At 36.6% G+C, this 26,058-nt stretch overlaps 1 protein-coding gene across 3 annotated transcripts in view; it reads right to left on the reverse strand.

Annotated features, from left to right (window-relative positions):
- Positions 1-26,058, reverse strand: part of PDE5A (phosphodiesterase 5A) — an 83,157-nt gene that overhangs the window by 6,169 nt on the left and 50,930 nt on the right. For all 3 annotated transcript variants that reach the window (XM_083367006.1, XM_083367004.1, XM_083367005.1), the window contains 12 exons: positions 24,946-25,013; positions 22,117-22,225; positions 18,239-18,323; positions 15,334-15,509; positions 13,059-13,118; positions 11,191-11,337; positions 9,879-10,004; positions 4,799-4,893; positions 3,219-3,306; positions 1,918-2,018; positions 1,711-1,788; positions 151-214 (listed from right to left, as the gene is read on the reverse strand). In XM_083367006.1, coding sequence (XP_083223132.1) covers positions 151-214; positions 1,711-1,788; positions 1,918-2,018; positions 3,219-3,306; positions 4,799-4,893; positions 9,879-10,004; positions 11,191-11,337; positions 13,059-13,118; positions 15,334-15,509; positions 18,239-18,323; positions 22,117-22,225; positions 24,946-25,013 — 1,197 coding nt within the window. The remainder of the gene's footprint in view (positions 1-150; positions 215-1,710; positions 1,789-1,917; positions 2,019-3,218; positions 3,307-4,798; positions 4,894-9,878; positions 10,005-11,190; positions 11,338-13,058; positions 13,119-15,333; positions 15,510-18,238; positions 18,324-22,116; positions 22,226-24,945; positions 25,014-26,058) is intronic.

Genomic DNA, 26,058 nt, shown 5'->3' on the forward strand with positions numbered 1-26,058 from the left:
TGTTTCATTGCAAAATCGGTTTGTACAATAATCTGCTAGGAAGCAATTAATATCTGTGCCAATTGCAGAGTGGATTCAGATGAGAGGAATAGCAGGAACAGTACATTCAGGGAAATAAGGAATCTGATCAGGCTTTTGGTAGATACCTACCCGCTGCTGAACTGGCCATGGTTTTGTTATTGCTGATAAGTCACATGAAGTCATCAGCATTGCCCTGTAAAAGCCACAAAGCCATACTTTTACAGTATATATTTTGAAAAGCATAACACTTCTATAGCAAAATAAGAATATTTGTGACATCCCAAATTTCATTTAAAAAAACAAAACAAAACTCTGGAAACATACAAATTCGTAATGACTTGAATAGCTGCAAATGATAATATTCGTTACTGTGTGACTTAAAATATTGCAGTAAGGAAGGCATAGCTCCTTTTCAAACTGCTATTCCATTTTTCCCACCATTCAATTTCTTTCTCTTTCTATTAATCAGTCATAGATTTCTGTGTTTAGTTACTATTCCTGATCCTTAGAGTATAGTTCAGTGTTTCTCAACCTTAGACTTTAACTCCCAGAATTCCCCAGCCAGCATGCAGCTAAAGATGATTAGCTCCACGGAGGACATGTTCTTAGGAACATAGCTGGAAACACCTCCCTAACATGGTCCATGCTTAAAGCATTTATGAATGTCCTACAACTAGCCCAGACCATTACAGTCACTGGTTTACATAATTATATGTCACTGTAGTTCACATCTGTTTTTGCTTGTGTCTCATAATTTATGAAAGGCAAAATTCTTTCCTTTTTGATGAGTTATAAATTTGATAACAATAGCTGCTGCCAATGTTGGGCTGCTATAAAACTTTGTCCCACTAAAAAAAGAAAGACTTGAGAAACCGCTATGATTCAGTGTTCTGAAACCAGATCTATTCTATACAATGTACAGACTCAGCCTGTGGCCAGATCTTTATCTTCATTGGCTATTTGTGACAGCTCAGTCATTCATTATCATGGGCATTAATAAGCAAGATAATATGTTGCAAAAGCTCATGGTATGGTGACCGGTCAGTACTATCTGAAAAGGTCAAAGCTCCCATCCGGCCACATCCATAAGAGCATATAGAAACCACCCTCAGTTTTTACATACCAGGTGCTATAAAGCAAAAGTGTCCTATATCCATAATGAACCTGATTCTTGCTGAAGGACTAAATTCCTGTTGTAAAATGTAAACTAACTACTCTGATGCAAAGCAAAACAAATATATTCTCTGAAATCTAAGAACACTGATTTTAACAGCTCAGTGCTTTTAAACAATAGACTTTCATCCAAAGAATAATATGGTACTTTGTCAAGTCATGTTGGAAAATAATCTTGTTTGGCAAATAATACGAGACCTTACCAAATAATTAGAAGCAAGTAATTCATCCATATTCATGTAATTTTTGTTCTCTTACTGCCCAGCCCAATCACTCAATGAAAGCAAACCAATAATTGCTAACTCTAGGACAACCTTGGTTCTTTTATGACTCGTGGACTTCAACTCCCAGAATTCCTGAGCCAGCCATGCTGAGGGGAAAGGGAGGTTTCCAAGCTGAGCCATGCTGCCTCAGGAATTCTGGGAGTTGAAGTCCACGAATTATAAAAGAGCCAAGGTTGCCTACCCCAGCTCTAGGGAAAAAACCAGACTACAATAATATCCTTAAAAAACTTACAAAAATAATTCCTTTTGATAAGGTTCTTGTAGGTTAAACTGATTATTCCTCAGAAGGTCAAAAAACTCTCCTCTTCTTCTGAAAAGCATACAAACATTTATTATTTATTAAATGCCTAAAAAGGAAAATTTGTACAATTTTACATTCTTAAAAACAAAGGGGAAAAAATCACATATCCAAGCCTAAAGTATAATTACTGCAACTTACTTTATGTATAGTGCTAAATCTGTGGCAAGAATAGCTTGCTTGATGATTTTCAATGTTGCCTTGTATTCTTCAACAGAAAGAGCACTGAGAATCTGATTGCCCTTTGTCCAAAAGAAAACAATGGAATATTTATGACAAGAATGCATTGACTATAATGATACAGTAACTTTGACAGGCTCTTGTTAAATTCTACACACTACATTATTTTCTTATATGTTGAAAGCAAAAATATTGAATTTTTAAAAACCCAATTATTAAAACTGAGGAAAAACATAACTAGGTAAGAACCCTAAGAAAGTGTATTTTTTTTAACTATTCTGTTGAGAAAATATAAGCAGCTACTATTGAATTTTTTTCACCAAACCCTGGAAAAAAGCTACTTTGTGGATGCCATCTCTGATATCTCCCATGGTCTGTTTGTGTGTACACTGCTGACACACTGCCATATTCAGCATATACAATAACACACCCAAACTTAAATTGTTGAAAATTTTCTGAGAAAAAAATAGGAATACCCTAGCTACCATTTTCTTCTGCCAAAAATAGAAATGGAGAAGATGAAACAGACCTTTATGTACACCTACACCTGGTATAAAATATTCATATTTTATTGCCGTGCCTTATTCCTATACAGAAGTAAGCAGGAAAAATGCACAGTACAATTGCAAGGAATAGAATTTGCCTGACATTAATTCTGTCTTTGTGCTCTACAAAATCCTTACGCTGTTCTAAATTGATGCAGGACCTGGCACAGCTTCACCAACAAAGATGCATTATTTATATATGTTCTGCTGATATAATGTGTGTAACCTTGTAGTTTATGGCACAGTGTAAACATCTTGTTCTAGATATCTGTCTTTAAGCATGTAATGTAAGTGAAATTAAGAGAATTTCCAACTGACAAATACATGGAAACAAAAGTAACTGAAAGAGTAAGAGTTTCATTTTGAGCTGAAAATATTTTGTAACCTTTTGTTTGGTCATTATCAAAGTTCATAAAAAATGATGCACAGATCTTGTCTTTAGTTCACTGCTTCTACAAGGTTAGAAATCTTGCTAATACCAACAATTCTTAAGGTTCCTTAGAAAGATTAAACAGAATGTTTAAGCATATTTTTTTCTTTTTTCATTAGGGTCAAGTTAGTGTGTGTTTTCAAAATATTAACAAGGTCTCCCAAGCTTATAAGGCAGCATTGGAAAAGTTCAGTAGCACAGCTTAGAATAGGGTTGAAAGATACTACTAGAAATTGTTCAAAGACTAAACTGGATATGCTTTTTTTTTAAATACAACTATCGTTTACCGGTGTGTTTAGGATCATCAGGCACTGATCAAAATGATGATGTTCCATTATTGAGTGGCAATATAGCTGTGCAAGGGGGTGCTCACTTCTGAAAAAAAAACAAAACAGGCCACATAGAATTATCAGAAGTAATTAACTACAGATGCAGGATAGCTTTACAAAGTTAAGAATATGGGAAATAACATTCCCACACTCCCATTCGTAACAATTGCAGAATATGGCTGAAAGAAAACAAAATCTTATTCATCCTGAGATACCAAGTAAAATGGCAGTTCTGCAACTAAACAGATGATTAGGAAAATGAAGTTTAAAATATAAATTTTAAAATACAGAATCCTTCAAAATTTGGTCTCCAATTAAATTTGAACATCACTCAGTGAGGGAAGGGAAGGGCGATTGTGTGCTGCATAAATGAGAAGTATCCAGGTATAAAAAGCTAGACAAGTGAGACGATTACTTTTCTTCCTGGCTGAGAAGAAAAAAATCATCCTGTATTCTAAATTGCCTAACATTTTTGCAGCATATTAATTCAATTTTTTAAAAATAAAATGCTATAAAAAGGTAACGTGTCTTGCATCTTCCTGACACTTGCCTAAATAGAAACCTTTCCTAACCTTAAAAGATACCATGAAAGACGAACAGAGACAGAGAAATAAGATAAATCTTTTCTCCTCATACTGCGACTGGTGTTCTTTCTACCATTATGCTTCATTTTTATAGACATTTCTAAAAAGCACATATTGTACTATTAATATTGGCCATTATGTATGTACTGTATGTGCATAGAAGTGGGGGAGAGAACATATTTTTATAATAACCTATACAGCTATTAATATTTTGGAAGATATTATTTTTTGACCAAAACAATGGCAATTGTCACTGGACTTTACTAATGGTTATTTGTCCTGAGACCAATTGCCTGTGGAAAAGGATGGAGACTGGTTTCTCTCCTTTCTCTTGCCTCAGAATCAATATAACCCATTGGAAGAATTTCTGGAGGGAGGAAATGCACTGGAAATAACTGAGAAGTCTACCTAGTGTGATTTTTCTTTCCCTTTGTACCACCAAGGTATTGCTACCAAATGATTTGTGGAGAAAACTCCCAAGTTTGTTGTTAGATATATTTTTTTGCATTTTTATTGAATAATTTTTTTAATTTATTAATTAACTTATTATTTATTATTTTAATTAAGTTTATAAATGCCTTGTTTTTTAAAAAATAAAGAACAACCCACTCATCCAAAACATAAAACTTCCAAAAACTCCAGTTCCCCACATAGGAACCCTTACTACTTTACATGGCCTATCATCTCATCCACTTTGCATAACTGTTCTGCCATTTCAGTTCTCATAACCCAAAATAATTTAAATCTGACTCCAGGACACCAAAACATTTCTTGCTTTTGATTTAAAGCAATCTTGACAAATATATACTCAGAATCCCTGAAAACCCTGAGAGAAGATTCCACAATGTCTCTAGTTAAAAATTCTCTAAATATTATGGCTGAAATGTTAATTCAAAATGAAAAATAGAAACATTAAACTGAAACATGCTTTCCTTTTATACGCCATTCACTCACCTCTGTATGTAAGAATTATTCACCCCCCTGTGATCTAAATCATGGCTCAGAGCTGCAATCAGCAAAGAAAGTACCTCAACATCAGTAAGTTTGTTCTGTACAATATGAAGGAGAGATAATTACTATATTTGCAAAAATATTTGACATGGTGCCAATGATTTACATATATATACATATGTAAATTTTAAATTTTAAATGAGCTGTCACCGGTGTGACTACTGCCTGTCGATGGCCTTCAGGTTAGGCTGACACAGGAAATAAAAGATTTGTCCCATGTTTGGGGCCTAGCAAGGTAATCTAAATAGTTAACGAGCATTTGACATATATATAAACTTACAGCCCTGTGACCTACTTGTGAGCTTCGATGTCGTATCCCTCTTCACCCAAGTGCCAATCAAAGAAGCCTTGACAGCTATCCTAAATAAATACAACCCCCCAAAACACATCCTAGATCTGACCAACCACTGCCTATCTAACACATACTTCATCTACAATGGACAAAGATACAAACAAATGGAAGGAGCACCCATGGGATCACCCCTTTCACCTGTCATCGCAAACCTCTACATGGAACACTTTGAAACCCTCGCTCTAGAAAAATCCAACCACAAACCCAAACTCTGGCTCAGATACGTAGATGACACCTTCATAATCTGGCCACACGGCAAAGAAAAACTGGATGACTTCCTCATACACCTCAATAGCCTACACCCCAAAATACAATTCACTATGGAAACAGAAGCTAACAATCAACTTCCCTTCCTTGATGTCTTAGTCTACAAGAAATCCAACGGCTCCCTAGGACACACTATCTACCATAAAAAAACACACACAAACCGCTATCTGAACGCACTCTCACACCACCACCCAGCACAGATCAACTCCGTAGCCAAGACACTCATCTCCAGAACAAAACACCTAGCTGATGAACAACACCAAAAAACCGAACTACACACTCTCACTAATGTACTAACAGCCAATGGATTCCAAAGAAACATGATTACCAACTTAATCCGAAGAGAGACACCCACAAAAACCCAAGACAGAGAACAAGAAAATGGCAAAGCCCTCCTCCCATACTTAAAAGGAACCACAGACAGAATCAGTAAGGTCCTCCAAAAACACAACATCAAAACAGCATTCTACACAGACAGAAAAATATCCACCATCCTAAGAAACCCCAAGGATATAATTGGCTTAGAAAACCAAGGAGTATACGAAATCCCATGCACCACCTGCCCCACCACATACATCGGACAGACCAACAGAAGAATAAGTGCACGCATTGAAGAGCACAAAAACTCACTCAGAAAAGGAGAACAAACTTCATCCCTGGTCCAACACTTTGAAGCCACGGGACATGAAATTGATTTTAAAAAAACCAAAACTATCGCCAAAATTGAACATTTTAACAACAGAATAATCAGAGAAGCCATTGAGATAGAAAAACGCCCCCACAGCATAAACAAACGAGATGATACCTCTCGCCTACCAACCATTTGGAAACCCGCCTTGATTGACAGACGAGTCCCAACCACCAAGAATGATAGACCCAAACTCATGATAACACCACATGACATCACCACCACACAACCATTCAAAAAGCAAATCCGAACCCACAATGATAACGAGGCACAACCACAAAACAGAAACCTAACTACAGCTGCAACATCAGCCACTTTAAACCCCTCCAAACCACACAATAAGCAAACTGACACCCACTATAAAAACATGGCACCACCACAAACACGAAGCCGAACAAAAGCAGCACAACTCACCAGCTCGGGTCTGGGGCTGGCAGCTGAGACCAGCCCATCCACTCAAAACACACCCCCACCCAATCAGAACACACCCACCATTCAAAACACACTCCCACCCAATCAGAACACACTTACTCCCCCACCCAATCAGAGCACACCACCCACAGAACACACCCCCTCTGGCAGTTTAAAAAAGAGGAACAAACAGCCACATGCTTCTCCCAGAAGAAGGAAGCAGAAGCCACCAGCCTGATGATGACGGATGGGATTCCGTCGAAATGTCGCCCCTACACCTTTAGTTCTACGCGGGGAAAAACCCGAATAACCAAAGATGCATATATATATATATATATATATATATATATATATATATATATATATATATATATATATATATATATATATATATATATATATATATATATATATAAAGGTAAAAGTTTCCCCGTACATGCGTGCTAGTCGTTTCCGACTCTAGGGGCCGGTGCTCATCTCCGTTTCAAAGCCGAAGAGCCAGCGCTTGTCCGAGGACGTCTCCGTGGTCATGTGGCTGGCATGACTAGACGCCAAAGGCGCATGGAACGCTGTTACCTTCCCACCGTAGTGGTCCCTATTTTTCTACTCGCATTTTTACGTGCTTTCGAACTGCTAGGTGGGCAGAAGCTGGGACGAGTAACAGGCGCTCACTCTGTTACACGGCACTCAGGATTCGACCCGCCAAACTGCCGACCTTCTGATCGACAAGCTCAGCGTCCTAATCCACTGAGCCACCGTGTCCCTATATATATATATAAGGGACGCGGTGGCTCAGTGGGTTAGGACGCTGAACTTGTCGATCGGAAGGTCGGCAGTTTGGCGGGTCGAATCCCGAGTGCCGCGTAGCAGAGTGAGCGCCTGTTACTCATCCCAGCTTCTGCCAACCTAGCAGTTCGAAAGCACGTAAAAATGCAATTAGAAAAATAGGGACCACTACGGTGGGAAGGTAACAGCGTTCCGTGTGCCTTTGGCATCTAGTCATGCCGGCCACATGACCACGGAGACGTCCTCGGACAAGCACTGGCTCTTCGGCTTTGAAATGGAGATGAGCACCGCCCCCTAGAGTCGGAACGACGACTAGCACGCATGTGCATGCGGGGGAACCTTTACCTTACCATATATATATATATATATAAATATAAATATAAATATATATATATATATATATATATATATATATATATATATATATATATATATATATATATTGCTTGAGTAAAATTAATCTTAAATGTGTACAAATAACACAGAATTCTGAATAAATATATTATTTGGCCCCCAAATAATCATGCAAATTTTGTATTGTATAAAATGTTATTTCAATATTTCATGGTTACAAATCCAACAAATATTTAAAAAATAAGCTATGCAAAGCAATAGTTTATCATGCCATGTTTATTTTGTACTCTTAATTATGCAAATCTACCTCACTTAGGCCCAGATTCAGTTGCATTTGCAATACACAATTAAATATATCCAAACAGCAAAGGTTCAAGAGTTTGACTAATAGAGAACTTTGATTTGCTTTTACTCTCTTGAGCTGTACTTGTTCCACAGGTTTCTAATTCCATGTAGAGTTGAGCTGTATTCTCTGTTTGAGGATTTCTACTTGTTTGCTTAATCACAAACTGAACAGCATTCCACATGCAGTGTAAATATCTAATATTTTTAGAATGGAGCAACAGACATCATAGTAGCCATCTGAAACCTACAGACTAATATACACAGACTTTAAACAGGCAATCTGAAGCCTCCAGTGTACATGAACTGACAGCCTGGAGTTTCATGGTAACTACTGAAAATCAGCAGCACAGCTACCTCCCATTTTGAGGCAATTTTTGTAAGTCCTAAGTATGTTTACACTATTTGAAAATAAATAAAGGAAACTAATTTCAACTCCACAAACCCTTTGAACTGTAGTGCTGGAGGAAATTATTGAGAGTTGCTTGGATAGCAAGAAGAACAAATCATCCAGTACTAGATACAGTAAAGCCAGGCTGCTTTTTGAAAGCACTGACAATCTAAACTATTTTGGAAAAATAATATAAAGGCAAGAGAAGGCCTCTATGCTTGCAAAAATCAAGGCCAACTGACAAAGAATTACAGAAGACATTGTGGCTACGTAATGTCACTGGTGTCTCAAGCATGCATAAGCATAAGAACCAGAGAAACCATAAAACTAAAGCAACTAAACAATAAATTTCTCATTCCTCAAAAAAAAAACAGGAAAAAAAGTCAAGCTTAGATTTGTGACACTAGACTAACCAACCACCTTAGCAGTTTTAGAACCTGATCACCAAAAAGTTGCCAACGTATCATCTAGAACAGGGGTGTCAAACTCGCAATGTCACGTGATGTGTTGCAATGTATTGCAACTTTTTTGCCATTGCCAACAAAGGGGTAGGTGCGGTTTCACTATGATGAATCTGGCCCATGGGCTGGCAGTTTGACACCCCTAATCTAGAGAGTGGTGCCTCCTAACAGGCAGATCAACAACTTTGTACTGACATAACTGCAGTTAAAGTGGCAGGACTGCAAAGAACCACAGTCATATATATTACTGTCACTGCTTATAGCAATAGACTGATTGATTATATGACAACCAAATTAATGTTGCCCATACATGCAGATTTTCTCCAGAATGACAAGTTCCTAATTATGTTCTTCAGGCCTTCCAATGGTGCAGCCATCAGGAACATGTTTGAGTCAATTATCCCTGCTGCTGGTCATTCTCTTTGTTTCTTTCCTTCACCCATTCCCAGCATTCTCTTGAGAAGTCTATAATAGAGAACTAGATCTTTGCATAATGTGTCCAGCATATATGATAATGTCTTTCATGTTAAGTTCAAATCAAGCTACTCTACGAAGTGCTATTCTGAGAAATATTTTTGACTTCTGATTCCTTTGCTGTTGATGATTGATCCTAAAAGGCAGAAGCTATCCACCAGCTCCACATCTTCATTATAATTTCTAAGATTGGTTGCTATATCTGTTGTCAAAGGTTTGTTCTTAGTTTTGGTCCCATTTTCTTCATTATGCTCCTTGGTTTTCATTACTAGAGCTTGCATATCATTTGCATTTTTAGCTATCAGAGTTTACTCTTAATTTACTCTTACTTAGTTTACTCTTATAAAATATTTTCTTCTTTTAGTGATGTAGCTCGGGAATACATTACATGAAGATGTTTACAGTCTATGAACTAACTCTTGGTAAAAATTTCAACATAATATGTTGCAATGTCTAGCTAAAAACAGCCTAATATAAATAAGGTTATCCAAACATACCTGAATTTTTCCTGTCTTTAAAGCAGCAAACATGCATTGGGCTGTATTAAAAGCATGTCTCCAGTTGTGATAAGTAACATTTTTTCGATAATTTTTCCTCACACTTAAAATCCATCTGCAAAGGACCTTTCAAAAATATTATTGTTGAGTTAGAAGTATGATATAAACACCATCATTTTTAGATAAAACCCCAAAGCTAAAATATTAAAACTTCAAGAAATTTCACATCTGGCTTTTATACATGCTTTGTGGAATTGAGTTATAAAAGTATATTTTAACTTAGAAAGATGAAATTAAGAAAATAAAATGAAAGCAAGCATGTTATTTCTCAGGTTTATATGGGACCTGCGTAATATCAAGAACAGACTAATATAAGGAGTTGTGAGTAGGAGGTATGTTTGCATCCCCAATAAGCTGAAGTATCTTGTTACCTTTAAATTTAAAGTGATGAACAAACTTATTGATCAAATTTGCTGATTCTACAGGTTCTTAGTTTATTTGAAGGAATCTTTAATGCACTGTTTGAAAGCGATAAGAAATTGCTCCTTTATGTACATATTTATCCAAAGATTGAAAAAAGTGAATGTCTAGGAAGCTGTAGGCTGATTAAACCTTATATTTCCTTTAAAAGGGCCTAATTGCAGGGAGGCCCAATCTGAAAAAGTACTTAGGTATAAATTGCTAATTTGTTTCTCCACCATATGTTAAAGACTTGACAATGTTTAAAATAGAAAAATGGAAATCCCTCACTGCAATCTGTTCATTAGGCATTTAGAGACATACAATCTATTTTGACTTAACTCTATATTGAGATACTCATTTAAAGCAGGAATTCCTTATCAGGACACAGCTAAACAAGCTGCGCAGAAAATTTGCCTGCAGGAAAATATCTCTCCTTATATGTAAGGTGCACAAAGTTGTTCTGGGCAACTGTCAGTAGAAGACAATACAGATTTCCCCAGATTACAGAATTCTGGAGAATCAAAATTAAAAAAAAATCTCAGGGAGAATTTTTAGATAGAGAAAATTCTCCTTTGTAGAGGGTGACAAGGATGTGGCAAATATGGTAAGAATGGTGAGCAAGCACACAGCAAACTCCACTTCTTCTGGAGCTTACTGTATATGCACGGAAAATGTTTTTCACAGATAATGCATTTTTTCCCATGGGTTTATAGATGATTTAAAAAGTACTTTATATCCAGTCATATACATATAACACATACATACATACATATATACAAACACGTACACACTAAAGAACATTGTATTGGGGAATAATTGGCTGCATATATGGTCATGCTTGTGGCCTTACCTCATGCTTTATTTGGAAATTTTGTACAAGGTTAAGGTCAATAAACATCCGGATTGTGCACAGAGAAGTCTCCATATCTGAAAGCTCAAAGTCACTGAAGTAAAAGTCAGTGAGCCTGAGAGATTGTGCAGATGGTACAACAGCAGCCTTGAAAGAAACAAGAGCAGTAGTGAAAAATGTTGTCTTTCAAGATACTAAATAAATAAACCAAAGCACCATGTGACCCAGATGTAATCTACCAAATGCAATTCATCTAGATTTATTGAAAATATTACTGGATAGGAATCAAATCTTTTTTTTAACCATTATTCAGTTATTTAGCACAAGAAGCCCATTTTGGCTCTAGTACAATTTTAGCAGAAGACAAAATGTGATCTCCAAACCAGAGAGTAAAAAGTATGTGTTGAAAAAAGGGAGATCAACTTAGCTTCACTACTTATAAATTAGGAATTACTTCTGAACAATCACGGGAGACAGCTGTTCCTCCCATAACAACTAATACTGGAATAAATGTCTATGGAGATTCTCAGTCATCCAAGTCATGGTTGTCCCAAGTAAATTTTCAAGTCCAGTTGCCTTCTGAAAAAGGACTTTTGGGTCAATACCAGAATACTATAATCTGACTTTATGAAAGACTTTTATTCCATATGCATTAACTATGTGATTTATACATATATAAAGAGGCTGGATGGGCCTCTTTAGAATATTGCAGAAATGTTAAAATAAACTAAATAAATAACAGATACACCATATTTCACATAAGAAATATACTCAAAATGCTGTTTTAATGATTTTACCTAATCGAAGATATATTGTATGTTACTATATTTTAAAATATAGCCCTGACTCCTACATATCTTTGTTATCCAGTGAAAATGGGAAATTTTGAATCCAATTTAATATCAAATGCATTTTAATAGAAATTTGAGGTAGACTCTTCTCTTGCAATGATTTCCTAGTGAACAAAGCTACATCTGCATTTGCCCTGTGGTTATTAGTTTAGAATGTCTCTCTGGAAATATGTTTCTGCTAGAAAATGTTTATTTTCCAACCCTCACAGTATGTTCCTAGATCAAGAAATCTGAGAAGGAGGGAGGGAAGGAGGGAAGGAAAGAAAGAAGATTTTCTGCCCTTCCCTACATCTACAGAAGACTACTAAATCATTTTTAAAAATCTGGCTTTTAATCTGTGAGCTGGAGTTAAGTGGAGGGAGACCTGGATCTGAGCACCAATCCTGATTCTTTTGAAAATTATCTGCTGTTACACTAGAAAAGGAGAAAGGGATAAATATTGTTTTACCTGGGGCTATTCAGATCTGGAGTGTGCTCCCAATTTCCCTCTATTTTCTTTTCAACATTGTAACATTGGGCAGGGATTTTCACATTAGAACAGATCTGAAGCAGTTTGTTGCAAGGAAAAAATGGTCATCTATTGAAGCCGAAACTTTTAAAAATATAGAAGCAATAAATGAACGTATTTCCTTCTGTGGTATAGTTTAACCTGGAAATTTATTGTCATGTAGTTTTAAAAGGAGATAGCTACATTCATAGAAAGGCAGACCAAATTGTCAGTGGGTTGATGACTGAATTTAGAGCATGCACAAGGGCCAGTACCAGCTTGTCTTGAACCTTGAAACCTAGCTCAAATTAATTTTAACAAGGCCACTACTTTATAGGATACTACTTAAGATTCATCCACTACTTAAGATTCATCTTGAATCTTCAAGCCAAAAGCAAGAATAACTTATAACAGTTGACTGAGTATATTGACATATGTTTTAAAAACATTGTGCCCTCCGCTCCACTGCGTCTTCAGCTACTTGTGGACCCATGATTAGATATACTAGAGAAAAAAGAAAATGGCATTACCGCTGTTACCTGAAGCTCCCTTGTTTCTTCTTCAGCAGCTGATGCATGGTAGGACAGCACCTTACAGGAAAAGGAACCAAAAGACACTGATCTTTTTGGCAACACTTAAATCTATAATACCAAAAAATCTAAAGCACTCTATCAATAATGATTCAGTGTAAACCAGGGGTCTTCAAACTTGGCCCTTTTATGACTTGTGGACTTCAACTCCCAGAATTCCTCAGCCAGGCATGCTGGCTGAGGAATTCTGGGAGTTGAAGTCCACAAGTCATAAAAGGGCCAAGTTTGAAGACCTCTGGACTGTAAACCAAAGTAAGGGAATAGTATAAACTGATGATCTTTACAAACTGTGATTGATAGACGCCTTCACTCCCAAAGGACAACTTTTTCTAGAGTAACTGGCCCATAGCCACACAAGATGGGTTGTTGTTTTTTTAAAGCAGAACTTGAATGAATTTTCCCTGTTTCTAGCCTGGCAACTCTAACCACTTCACTAAACTGGCTCTTCTGCCACCTGTAGTTGATGTTAATATTTCTTAACAATGTTTTGAAATGAACATTTGACGTGATTTTGCAAATTTTTAGAGTTTATTTGATTCAGATGCAGTTTAAGTAATGGTTTAGGTACTGTAAGTTAGAGAAGGATAATTCATGCTGGGAGAAAACATTTTGTTCTTAATGATAATTCTTAAATCATTTTTGCTAATTATTAGCATTACTAGCATTAATGCCAGTATTTTGGACGATTAGTGGCAAGAATTTGGAAATTTAATCATTTTGTATATTTTATGCTGATTGATAATGAAACAATAAAATTAATTTTAAATGCATAGCAGTGAAGCAGTAAATACTTAAATATTTCTTTACTAAATTAAAATAAATGTTCTGCTTGAGGTTTTTTGATATTAATTCTAGATGGAGAACAGTATGATCATATTATTGGACACTGCTAATATACAGGGCTCCTAAGGTCAGCCATGGGGGGCAGGGGGGAGGTACAACATTGCTTTAAATGAGCAAAGAATTTGCAAAGGGCTCTTTTTCTTTTATGGAAAACAGCTGAAAATCTTCCATGTACCTATATGAATGACAAATAGCTGACAACCTAGCTATAATTATAATCCTAACAAAGTTGTCGTAATAAATTAGCTTTTTCCAAAGGTCCATAGGACTAGCATAAAAGAAATTCTGTCTTACGAAAATCTTGGCAGAAGTTTGTGTAAGAAAAAATATTTTTAATTTACTGAACAAAATGAGAATTATTTAGAGCTGTGAGCGAAGGAGAGAAGATTTTTAGTTTCTGAGTTGGATTTGCGTTTAACTGGCATTTCATGAAGCTGAAATCATAACTTTAATCTATAGCACATTTTTCATAAGGGTATATTTTCTTTTAAATGTTAAACTACCTGAATTAGTAGAGTGCAATACACTCAAGACTGTGTCGAGTAATTTTCACACACTTTTGCAAAAGAATGCTACAATTCAATGCAATCAGAACAACTAAATATAGTTTTGCATGTAAAGTTTCCCTTCAGAAACAATTACAGAATCTGAATTTTAGAAATATTGTACTCTGTTAATGCAAGGTTAGCCAGTGTCTAGATTATCTGATTTCTCAGGTTATTTTGGAGGCTGTTAAGAGCACATCAGGATCTCCTAGCTTCTCATTCATAGCATGTGCATTATAATTAATGGAAATTAAAAGGCTAGGCAAGATGACAGCAATACTTGATATGATTTGATGAAATACTGTAGAGCAGACATGTCAAACTCGTGACGTCACGTGACATCGTGCAACGTATCGGGACGGTTTTGCCATTGCCGGCAATGGGGTGAGCGCGGCTTTTGGATGACGCATCCGGCCCACGGGTTGGCAGTTTGACACCCCTGCTGTAGATGAACTCTACAGTGACCTTGCTATTATCCCAGATATGACTTGTTTGAAGGGCTGGACCAAAAACATAGTAAACCATAGATAGGAAAGAGAAGATGTCCCAGCGCCACAATCATATCTTTTTTAGTGCAAGAAGACAAACCACCTACATTGGTCACAATTGCCAATATGCAATATGTTTAGGAAAGGAAGTAGTTGGGTTCGCAGCTGGATCCCATGAGAGTGATAATCCACCACTGCTGTGCAAGCACATGGAAATATAGAAGCATAGAGTCAATAAGAGAGAGCTTCAGTTGGTAGCTGAACATTGGGCTTGCTTTAAAGTCAGCAAGAATTCGAATAAAAAAACAGTACATAAAGACTGCCTTAATTTATTCTTACCTCTAATGTCACCATTTGCTTTGCCATGGCTCTTTCCACAGCTTCATACATCTGGGTGTTCTGTATTCCTAAGCCACAGAAGATAACAAAAGCTTCCAAAAACTGTTCATCATTTCTATTGAAAGCTTTTATTTTGCCTGAGTTTTCTTCCATCTTGTTTGCAAGTTGACAAACCCCTGGGTCATAATAATAATAAAAAAAACCACAACCAAATGATACCCTTGAAAAAGTACATAATCGATTAGCATTAATCACACATTTAACTGAAAGAAGCTATGCTTGACAGAGTAGCATGGAGAGCCCTTGCTATAAAGTCACCAAGAGCCGGACACGACTGAACGGTTAAAACAGTATCACACATTTATATTAAAATTTTATTTTTTCTTCAGAAAGAATAATTAGAAATCTATCATTTAAACTTTTAAATGGTCCGGGGATTCAAACAAAAATTACACATTGTGCCACAACATTTTTAAGAAAATTAATTCAGGCTATGTGGAAGCAGACGTTTAGTTTTGAATCTTCATGTATTGGTTTACATACTTCAAAAAAATTAACTAGCTTCATTTGAGTCTGTGGTGTTTACTTTTCCTTATATAAGCATGGGGGTTTGCTGAAAACAAAACATCAAATGGAACATTATAATATCCCAAGTCTTAATTTTCTTCTCGGCTTTTACTATTAATAGACCTTTAGTTTGATGAAATCCCTAAAGACAATTTGTCCTTTACAAACTCATTAAACATTTATAAGCATGCCAAAATGCTGTAATGAATATGAGGTTAGCACACCCAGGGCTTGTACATTCTTATTTGAAAATTGCAAATTATGTGCATATTAATCTGCATTTTAACTACAGAGAAAATATCACTAATTTATTAACTGACTGATTATCTGCTAAATTCAAGTGGGTGTCTTGGGATCATTCCCTATAAGTGCTTACTGTAGTACTTCACTTAGGAATCTACTTTGGAAACTCTATTATCTGGATGTACAACAGATCTATAGAATCGTGTCTTAACTAAGAGTTTATTCATACATGAACTCATCACACATCACTGCCACCTTTCAGTTTAAGTCCTATTTAAAAGTATTTTGTTAAGAAAGTGGCTGAAATTGTCCATATCATTAGTGAGTCACTGATAATCCAAAAGACACTGCTAATGAAAGTATAGGTACACACTCACAAAAGTCATAGTTATAAGCATCCCACAGAAGCAAACCAAATGGCAAAATACAAACAGGAAAACTGCTATTGAAATTAGAAGTTTTAATAATTAATAACTAAAATATCAAGTGTTTATTTAATACTATGCTTTTCCTTCAATAACCCCAAGGTGCTTATATGAGATCTTGTTTCCCTTTATCCCACAACAAACCTTTTACAGCTGGACTGTAAAAGAATAACTGATCCAAAGTCATCCAGTGATTTTTGATGAGTGACATTGGAATTGAATCTGGGTAGCCTCAATCCTAATCCAACACTTGAATTACTTCACTGGCATTTGATGTACTGTAGCTCAAAGATGCTGAGAAGACAGGATCACCAAGTGACCATTTATACTAATTTTATTTTTATTCATGCTAATTTTATATGCATGCTAATTTTTATATTTTCAAAAATTACTCATTTATTAAATATCTATATTTATAAGACTGCCTAACTTGAACAATGTGACTCTTTGGAATGTACAAAATCATTATACAACAATACAAAAGAAAAACCATACATGCCACTAAAACGAAATAAGATAATTAAATGGCATTCAGAAGTAAAATGAGTTTTATTCTACCAAAGGGGATCTTTGCTGACCCAAGCATTTAAGCCAGGGGTCTTCAAACTTGGCCCTTTAATGACTTGTGGACTTCAACTCCCAGAATTCCTTAGCCAGGCACGCAAGTTATAAAAGTCCACAAGTCATAAAAGGGCCAAGTTTGAAGACCCCTGATCTAAGCCTTAAGTGCCTGAATAAAAGACCTGAGGGGTTGGGGTGATAAAGACCAAGCTATCTAGCACTGCTTGAGTGTTTCTCAGAAACAGCTCGGTAAAGTTTGCTATTTGCAGGTCTGCAGCTTAATATCTGTAAGACAGCAGAAGGCAAATGAATGCAGTGCAAATTTTGTTTAAAAAAATGACAATGCTTCACTACAATACACTGATTAACAACATTAAAAGAAGTACATTTGATCCTAATATGTCTTTCATTTCCATAATAAAATTTCTTAAAGAACTGTTTTGCATTTGATGTCAGCACATAATACGGGACAAGTGAAACAAAAATCCAAACATGTTGTTTTCTTGCTGAAAAATAAAACTGGATTGATCTTATCTATAATAGTAGTCTATGACCTTTCAAGTTCTAGAATAGTGTTAGTAACTGTGTTCCATCTGCTCAGGATTTGGTGAGTCCAACTTTATTGTTAGGTTGGAGGATAGTGCTCCAAGTCACAGCCCACACAATTCTAAATTTCAGAAACCACAGCTCAGGTGGTACTCTACTGAGTCACGATCATCAGCTAATTTTAGGTGCTCCACTTTGCAAAAAATGAAGTGTTTTTTCCTATAGTAAAACTACTATTGTTTGTTTCATAATTCTACCCAGGACATTCTTCTGTAGCTCCCCAATTCCCTAATTCAAAGCATCTTATTTGGAAGAATACATTTATATTTTATCCACTTGTTTTCCAAAAATATTTATTTTAGGTCAGTGTACAAAATTTGTCCTTATGACACAGTGTTAAATCCATTTGTTTTTATGACATGTGGCTATGTATAAGGCATAGGTTATTAGTGAAGAATGATCTTAGAAATTTCACACATTGCTTTTTTTCAATTTCCAATGGGAATAAAATGCCACCTATGTGCATAAACTGAAGCATAATTGAAAACTTCAAAATGTTATACCTATCACTTTATTCTTCTTTCCATTTTTTATAGGCGTGCAGAGCAAGCTTTCAATGTGCTGATTTGTACTGTCTGAACATTCATTCTGTTAAGGAAAAAAAAGCATAATACTTTATTAACTACATAAGAGCTTAGTGTAGCAGTTATAGAACTGATCTAAAAATCAGGACACTGTGAATTCTAGTATTCCCTTGGATATGAAAACCAAAGCCCAATCAAAATAATAATAATAATAATAATAATAATAATAATAATAATAATAATAATAATAATAATAACAACAACAACAACAACAACAACAACAACAACAAAACAACTGGAGCACCACTTGAACACCATTGGCATTGACAAATTTGCCATTAGTCAATTGCAAAAGGCGGCCTTACTAGGAACTGCTTCTATCCTGCAACGATATCTGCAATACCATCAAACATCCACATCTTCCTATCCCAGCTCCTTGGTAAGGACTCAATAGGTAGACAAAAATGCCAAATCCAGTCTGAACATCTGGCTGACTGTGATGATGATGATGATAATGAAGAAGAAGAAGAAGAAGAAGAAGAAGAAGAAGAAGAAGAAGAAGAAGAAGAAGAAGAAGAAGAAGAAGAAGAAGAAGAAGAAGTTGTTGGAAGGGACCTTGGAGGTCATCTAGTCCAATCCCCTGCTCAGGCAGGAAACCCTATACCATTTCAGACAAATGGCTGTCCAGTCTCTTCTTAAAAACTTCCAGTCTTGGAACATACACTGCTTCTGGAGGCAAGTTGTTCCACTGGTTAATTGTTCTGTCAGGAAGTTTCTCCTTAGTTCTAGGTTGCTTCTCTCTTTGATTAGTTTCCATCCGTTGCTTCTTGTCCTGCCTTCAGGTGCTTTGGAGAATAGCTTGACTCCTTCTTCTTTGTGGCAGCCCCTGAGATATTGAAACACTGCTATCATGTCCCCCCCTCGTCCTTCTCTTCATTAACTAGACATACCCAATTCCAGCAACTGTTCCTTAAATGTTTTAGCTTCCAGTCCCCTAATCATCTTTGTTGCTCTTCTCTGTACTCTTTTTAGAGTCTCAACATCTTTTTTACATCGTGGTGACCAAAATTGGATGCAGTATTCCAAGTGTGGCCTTAACAAGGCATTGTAAAGTGGTATTAATACTTCATGTGATCTTGATTCTATCCCTCTGTTAATGCAGCCTAGCACTGGGTTGGCTTTCTTGGCAGCTGCAGCACACTGCTGGCTCATATTGAAGTGATTGTCCACTAGGACTCCAAAATCCCTCTCACAGTTACTACTATTGAGCAAGGTACCACCTATACTATACCTGTATATTTGGTTTTTCTTGCCTAAATGTAGAACCTTTCTTTTTTCACCACTGAATTTCATTTTGTTAGATAGCGCCCAATGTTCAAGCCTGTCCATATCCTCCTTTATCTTAAGCCTATCTTCTGGAGTATTGGCTATTCCTGCCAGCTTGGTGTTGTCTGCAAATTTGATGAGTTCCCCATCTATCCCCTCATCCGAATCATTGATGAAGATGTTGAAGAGCACTACGCCCACAACAGAGCCCTGGGGCACCCCACTACACACTTCCTTCCATGTAGATGTGGTTCCATTGAGGACCACACACTGAGTACGGCTAGTCTGCCAGCTACAAATCCATCTGGTGGTAATGCTGTTTAACCCACATTTTTCTATCTTATTAAGTAGTAGGTTGTGATCTACTTTATCAAATGCCTTACTGAAGTCCAAGTGAATTATATCCACAGCATTCCTCTGGTCCACTAATTTTGTCACTTGGTCATAGAATGCAATAAGATTTGTCTGGCATGATCTGCTTTTGACAAACCCATGTTGGTTTTTAGTAATGACTTTGTTTGTCTCTAGGTGTTCACTGACTGGTTGTTTGATTATCTTTTCCAGAACCTTCCCAGGTATTGAGGTCAGGCTGATAGGTCTGTAGTTTCCTGGATCTATTTCCCCCCCCCTTTTTTCATCATGACAATGAAGAATCTCTGAAAGTTCAAGCTCAGTGGAGGAAATACCATCAAGGCTGTTAACACCTAGGCAATTCCTGTAATTAGATATACAGCTGACATAGTGGACTAGACTCAAACAGACCTAAAATCCCTGGATAGGAAGACCAGAAAAATAATGACAATGAATCATGCTCTTCATCCTGGTTGGAGCAGCAATGTTGACATTACTTACCAAGGAGCATAGGTGGGCATGGAATGTTGAAAGTACACAGTCAGATGAAGAAGAAAAAATGGATATTAGAAGAATAGCTGAAGGACAATGAAAAAGATACCTGAAGCCGGTATATCATGAAGATTTACTGAATACTGGAGAGATCAAACTGGCTTTCAAGAAAGATCAGATGAAGAATAGAAAAGGGATGGTAAGGCAAAGTATTACATGACCAGCATGTAAAAAACAAATAAAAAAACCACCTTAGCCGGCAAAGCAGATAACAACAAGGCCTGGCAATGACTGAGATTGGGAAAGTTGAAGAAACAGACAGAGGAGTTAAGTCTGGTTGCACAAGACCAATCCTTAAGAATAAATGTATACAAAACCAGAATTGAGAAGACAGCAACAGGAAGCAAATGCCAGTTCTGCAAAGCTAAAGTAACAGTGGAACCCCTTAGTTAGCTGCAGCAATAAGATCGTGCAGACTGACTACAAACAATGGCATGACAAAATAGTAAAAATTAGTGCATTGGAATGTCTGCAAGAAATATCATTTTTCTGCAGGCAAGAACTGGTCATATTTTTTTTATTTTATTTTAATCCCATTTATATCCCGCCCTTCTCAAAAGTGCAATATGGAAAACAATTGGAAATAACTGCAAAATTCTACATAATACTGTACCTGTCCTTCAAACAATCTTGATAAATCTCTGTATCTCTCCCTTTCTCTTATGTAGACATATACAAAGACTAGATGTATATTTTTAAACACAATAATAAATATATCAACAATAATATATAAAATATATTTTGGTTTTTATTATAAAGGTGGATCTGAATTGATTTTGACATAAAAATAAATACACATAACTGTTAGGTGTGAAGTATCAGGATCACATGTTAAGTTTCAGTTCAGAAGATTTATTACTTAAGTTAATACATAAAAATATGGTTACTAAATGGAAAACCCTTTCTGTATTGGCTGACAGACTATCAAATGGTGGGAATAATGGTCCAAGGAGGGTGAATAATAACAGCAATGGTCCAAGCAGGGTGAAAAGAAGCTTTCCAAGAAAGCAGCCACAGCAATAACTAACAAAACCAATTAATCTAATTAACATATAAGATGCAATAAGGCATCGCTACTGAATGATACTGACATTGGAAACAATTAGTTCAACGTATACAGTGCTTTTTTTGTAAAAGAAAAAGGTGCCGGAACTCACACATGTCATACAACCCACCTTGCCTACCCTACAAGGTTCCATCCAAAAAAGGTGCCGGAACTCCGTTCTGAGCGTTTTATGAGAAAAAAAGCCCTGAACGTATACAGTATTTGCATGCCAGGTTGTTCTAAGCTCACTAGACATTACCGGCTGTGTTAGTAAAGTCAACAGGTCATGCCTCTTCAGCCAAGGTGGAAATAGGTCAAACAAATCCTTATTAAGAAGTAGGGAAAGAAGAACTAGCACACCAGCAGAAGGCCCTCCACTGATACAGTAAGAGGTGGAAATGCAGGGTCAAGAAGGCAGTGTCATTCCATGAAACACAATGGAGATTGAGGCAGATGCTAAAGCACAGCATGAGTACATCTATTTACATTTTATAAGCTTTTTAATAGAAACAATTGCTGGAAAAGGTAATTACATCAAACCATATGCCCAGTCAATTTTTGTATGTTGGCTTGTGTTACTTACTGTCCAAGGAAATCTTTTGTCTTGGTGCACTTGTGGAATATTAAGAGGCTCCATAGTATTCTTGACATACTGGGCATACATATAATTAATTTGGTCTGTATCATTGTCTCTGTTGAGATAGAAAAAGAAATGGACTCAGTTAACTGTATTAATTATCTACTCTTAGAAGCAAATTCTAATGGTCAATTAAGCATATGAAAAGCATGTTGTATCAATGGCTGATGTTCCAAACAGTGTTACATAGATCTTATGAATGCTCTGGATACAGCTAACATGCTTGAGGTCATGGATTTTAGTGGCTATGATGCTTAATCCAGTAATTTTCCATTTTGTAGTTTAAGTAATATGTCTAGCCATGACAAACTTCAACATAATCTTTATTTTCAAGAAATGCACCACATCCTTTAGCCTGATCCTGAGATCAGGAAGACTTATGCTACATCTAACTTTTGAGGTCCCTTACCATAAATATATTAAAAACAACATTTTACATTTTAAAAAGGTCATCCCAGAGCCAGGAGTGATCTAAATATATTACATACAAGGAAAAGTTATTAATATTAATCAGTGTTTAGAGGCCTTATTGAAAGAGCTGAAAGCAAGTATAGAGCTTAGATATCTAATTCCTTAACTGTCTTCTCCAAGATTTTAAGAATAAAATAAAGAGGTTTTGCAATGCCCTCACCAAAATCCTGAAATATAATTTCTGAATAACTAACTTGGTATTCTTCCTAATAGCCTTGTTGATTGGTACAAATATTTTATTCAAAAAGACATTTGCTCTAAAGAAAATACCAAATTCATTTTAACCCCACGTTAGCAGTTTCATTGTTGTTTTGGTACTATTTACAACCACAATTCAGCCCAAAGTTTCCGTAGCTAAACAAGACAGTTAAGTCAGTTGTGCCTCATTTTACAACTTTTTACCACAGTTGTTAAAAGAATCCCTGCATTTGTTAAGTGAATCATGCAGTTGGCTTCCCCCATTGACTTTAGTTGTTGGAAACCAGTTGGGAAGGTTATAAATGGTGATCACATGACCCTGGGACAGTGCAAAGGTCATGAATACATGCCAGTTGCCAAGTGCCCGAATTTTGATCATGTGACCATAGGGATGCTGCAATGATGGTAAGTGTGAAAACTGGTTACAAATCACTTTTCTCAGTGCCGTTGTAACTGCTAAGTTTGTAAGCCGCCCTGAGTCTTCAGAGAAGGGCGGGATATAAATGGAATTAAAATAAAAATAAATAAATAAAACTTTGAATGCTCACTAAACAAAAGACTGCAAGTCAAAGACTACCTGTTAACCGCCCTGAGTCCTTCGGGAGAAGGGCAGTATACAAATTGAATAAATAATAATAAATAATAATATCTGTACTCAAAATACTTTTGCACTGGCCTGATAATCTTCAATTTAAAATTCATGCTCTTCACTGGGCAGATCATGAGAGCATTTTGAAGACTCAAGATTCCAAAGTTCTTTTTACTGTCATGGAGATACAGCTAAAAATAAACAATTTCAAAGCATCTCTTTGCAATGACTAATGTTTCACAAATCTGCTATTATTAACTCTTTTCTGTTTGAATCATCCTATCCTTTCGTTTGCCACAAAAAAGGGCTTTTCATAAGACATATGAGCCATTGTATTAAACAAAATACTGGTCTGTGTAGTTCTGTTTTAAGAAAGATTAATTTGCAGGCCTCCTTGAAATAAGAATTCATAGTTTACTCAGGTTGTAAATTTGCAACTAGGCTGGTTGACATTTTAGTCTTAAACACATTTAATTGATACCTCATTTCATTCTGAAGAAACACAACCAATAAAAGTGCATTAGTTAGTCATTTATTCAACCAACAAAACTAGAACTAAACCAATTTAAATAATTGGTTAAGGATGCTGCAGAGTGACTAATAAAAATGGAGAAGATGAATGGATTTCTTGGATGTACCGATCTGATCCACAGAAGAGATAAAACGGCCATGCCCTTTGAATGAGTTTGCATGACATGGTGGTTAGCATGGTAGGCTAAGACTGGGGAAACTAAGGTACAAGCTACCTGCGTGACTTTGGACCATTCACTATTTCTCTACTCAACCTCTCCCCCAGACTTTAGCTTTGAGGAAGCAATAGCACGTACATCACCTTGAATTCCTGGAGAAAAAGCAAATTATTTCTTTAATATATTTTTACTTGTTTATTATAGTTTTAGAAATACTCAAAGCAAGGAATTGAATAAATTGACGAATAACTGAAGCTCAGATATGAGAAGCCCTAGCAAGGGGGTGAGCAACACAGCACTCATACAGTGGATGCCAGGGCACCTATAACGCCACTAGATGGCAGCCACTGATCAACAGGATGAAGGGGGGAAAAATACACTGGGATTCAGAGCACTTTCCAATAACAGAAGGTTTACTGGCAAAAGAATGCTCTCTGCAGAATTAATGGCAGGCTTCTCTGTGTCTCTCTTTCCACATTTCTAAATGTGAATTTTATGTTGGATGAGTTAGTCAGCACATATAAGAAATACTTATAGATTGGGGCCATCCACAAATAGTTGGTATAGTGATACGTTGTTCCTAAAAAGAAGGGGGGGGGGAAAGATGTATATGCCACATCTCCAACTCTTCCATCTGTTAAGGCTGATCAAACAAAATGAACACCGCCTCCTTTGCAAGCCTCACTGAAACTAATGCAATGTACGAGCTAGCTATCCTTTTAAACGGGGTCCTGCTGTGGTCATGTTTCTGATTGCTGAAAACTGATGGCTTTAACTATGAAGGAAAAGTGTGCAGCCATAAAAATCTCTTGAATCTAGTTCTTTTACCTTTTGTGGGTCTCACTGGAATCTTCTATTTCTTCATATTCCATGTGAAAGACACTGGAGAATGAATCCTAAATATGAGAACAGAGTTTGGGGTTAGTTAAAATGCACAGTAAAATTGTTTGTATTGTAAAAGAGCATAATTCATTTATTTCCTGCCTAGTGAAAAATGATTTCAAGAAGCTATCAATGATTTACTGTGTTTCGTAAAGCATTTTAAGACCCATGATAAACAAAACTGACCTATTACCATGGTTATACTAATTTTCTAATTTATACAATATATTAGGCTCAGTTTAATTTACTACATAATGAGCTTCACCTTGTATGTTGAACATGATGTTGATTCATACACTACCTTTTTTTAAATAGGGTATTTAACATCACTATCAATTTTAAAAAATGGTGCAATTCCAAAAGTGCTTTTTCCTCAGCTGCCATACAAGAGACAGCTCTTTTCCATGAATCAGAATAACAAACCTAGGAAATGACCCTATCCTCAATAGGGCTTCTCTGATTGACTTTGATTGAGCAGGATCATGTTAACATTAGCAGTCTCTAACAGCCAAGCCCAAGTTTGTTAGGTCAATGCAACACCTTAAATCAGGGGTGTCAAACTCAATTTCATTGAGGGCTGCATCAGCATTGTGGTTGCCCTCAGGGGGCCGGGTGGGTACGGCCAGGATGGGCGTGGACTACTGGGTGGGCGTGGCTAGAATGCGTGTGGCCTACTGGGCGGGCATGGCCAGCTCTACATCATTCGCATCAAGGATGGCAGTGGGGGCCTAGGCAGGAGTGGGACAGATCTGAGGGTCTCTGGCAGAAGGAGGGTCTCTGGGCCAGGGCCAAGGCAGTGGGGGCCGTTCCCTCACAGTTTCCAGGATGGCTTCGCGGGCCACATGAAGCCACTTCGCGGGCCGGATCCAGCCCCTGGGCCTTGTGTTTGACATGTCTGCCTTAAATTGTGCCCCTAAACAATTTGCAATTACTGTTGGCCTTTCAGCATGGACATAATATGTTTTTAATATTATAATGTTGTTGCCAGCCTAATTTCATATCAGGCTTTTGAATACTATTTAAGGGTATTCACCATGTAGTAGTCATGTTAGGATTTAA

The sequence above is a fragment of the Vipera ursinii genome (genome assembly GCF_947247035.1).
Source record: "Vipera ursinii genome assembly, chromosome: 7".
Taxonomy (NCBI): Eukaryota; Metazoa; Chordata; class Lepidosauria; order Squamata; family Viperidae; genus Vipera; species Vipera ursinii.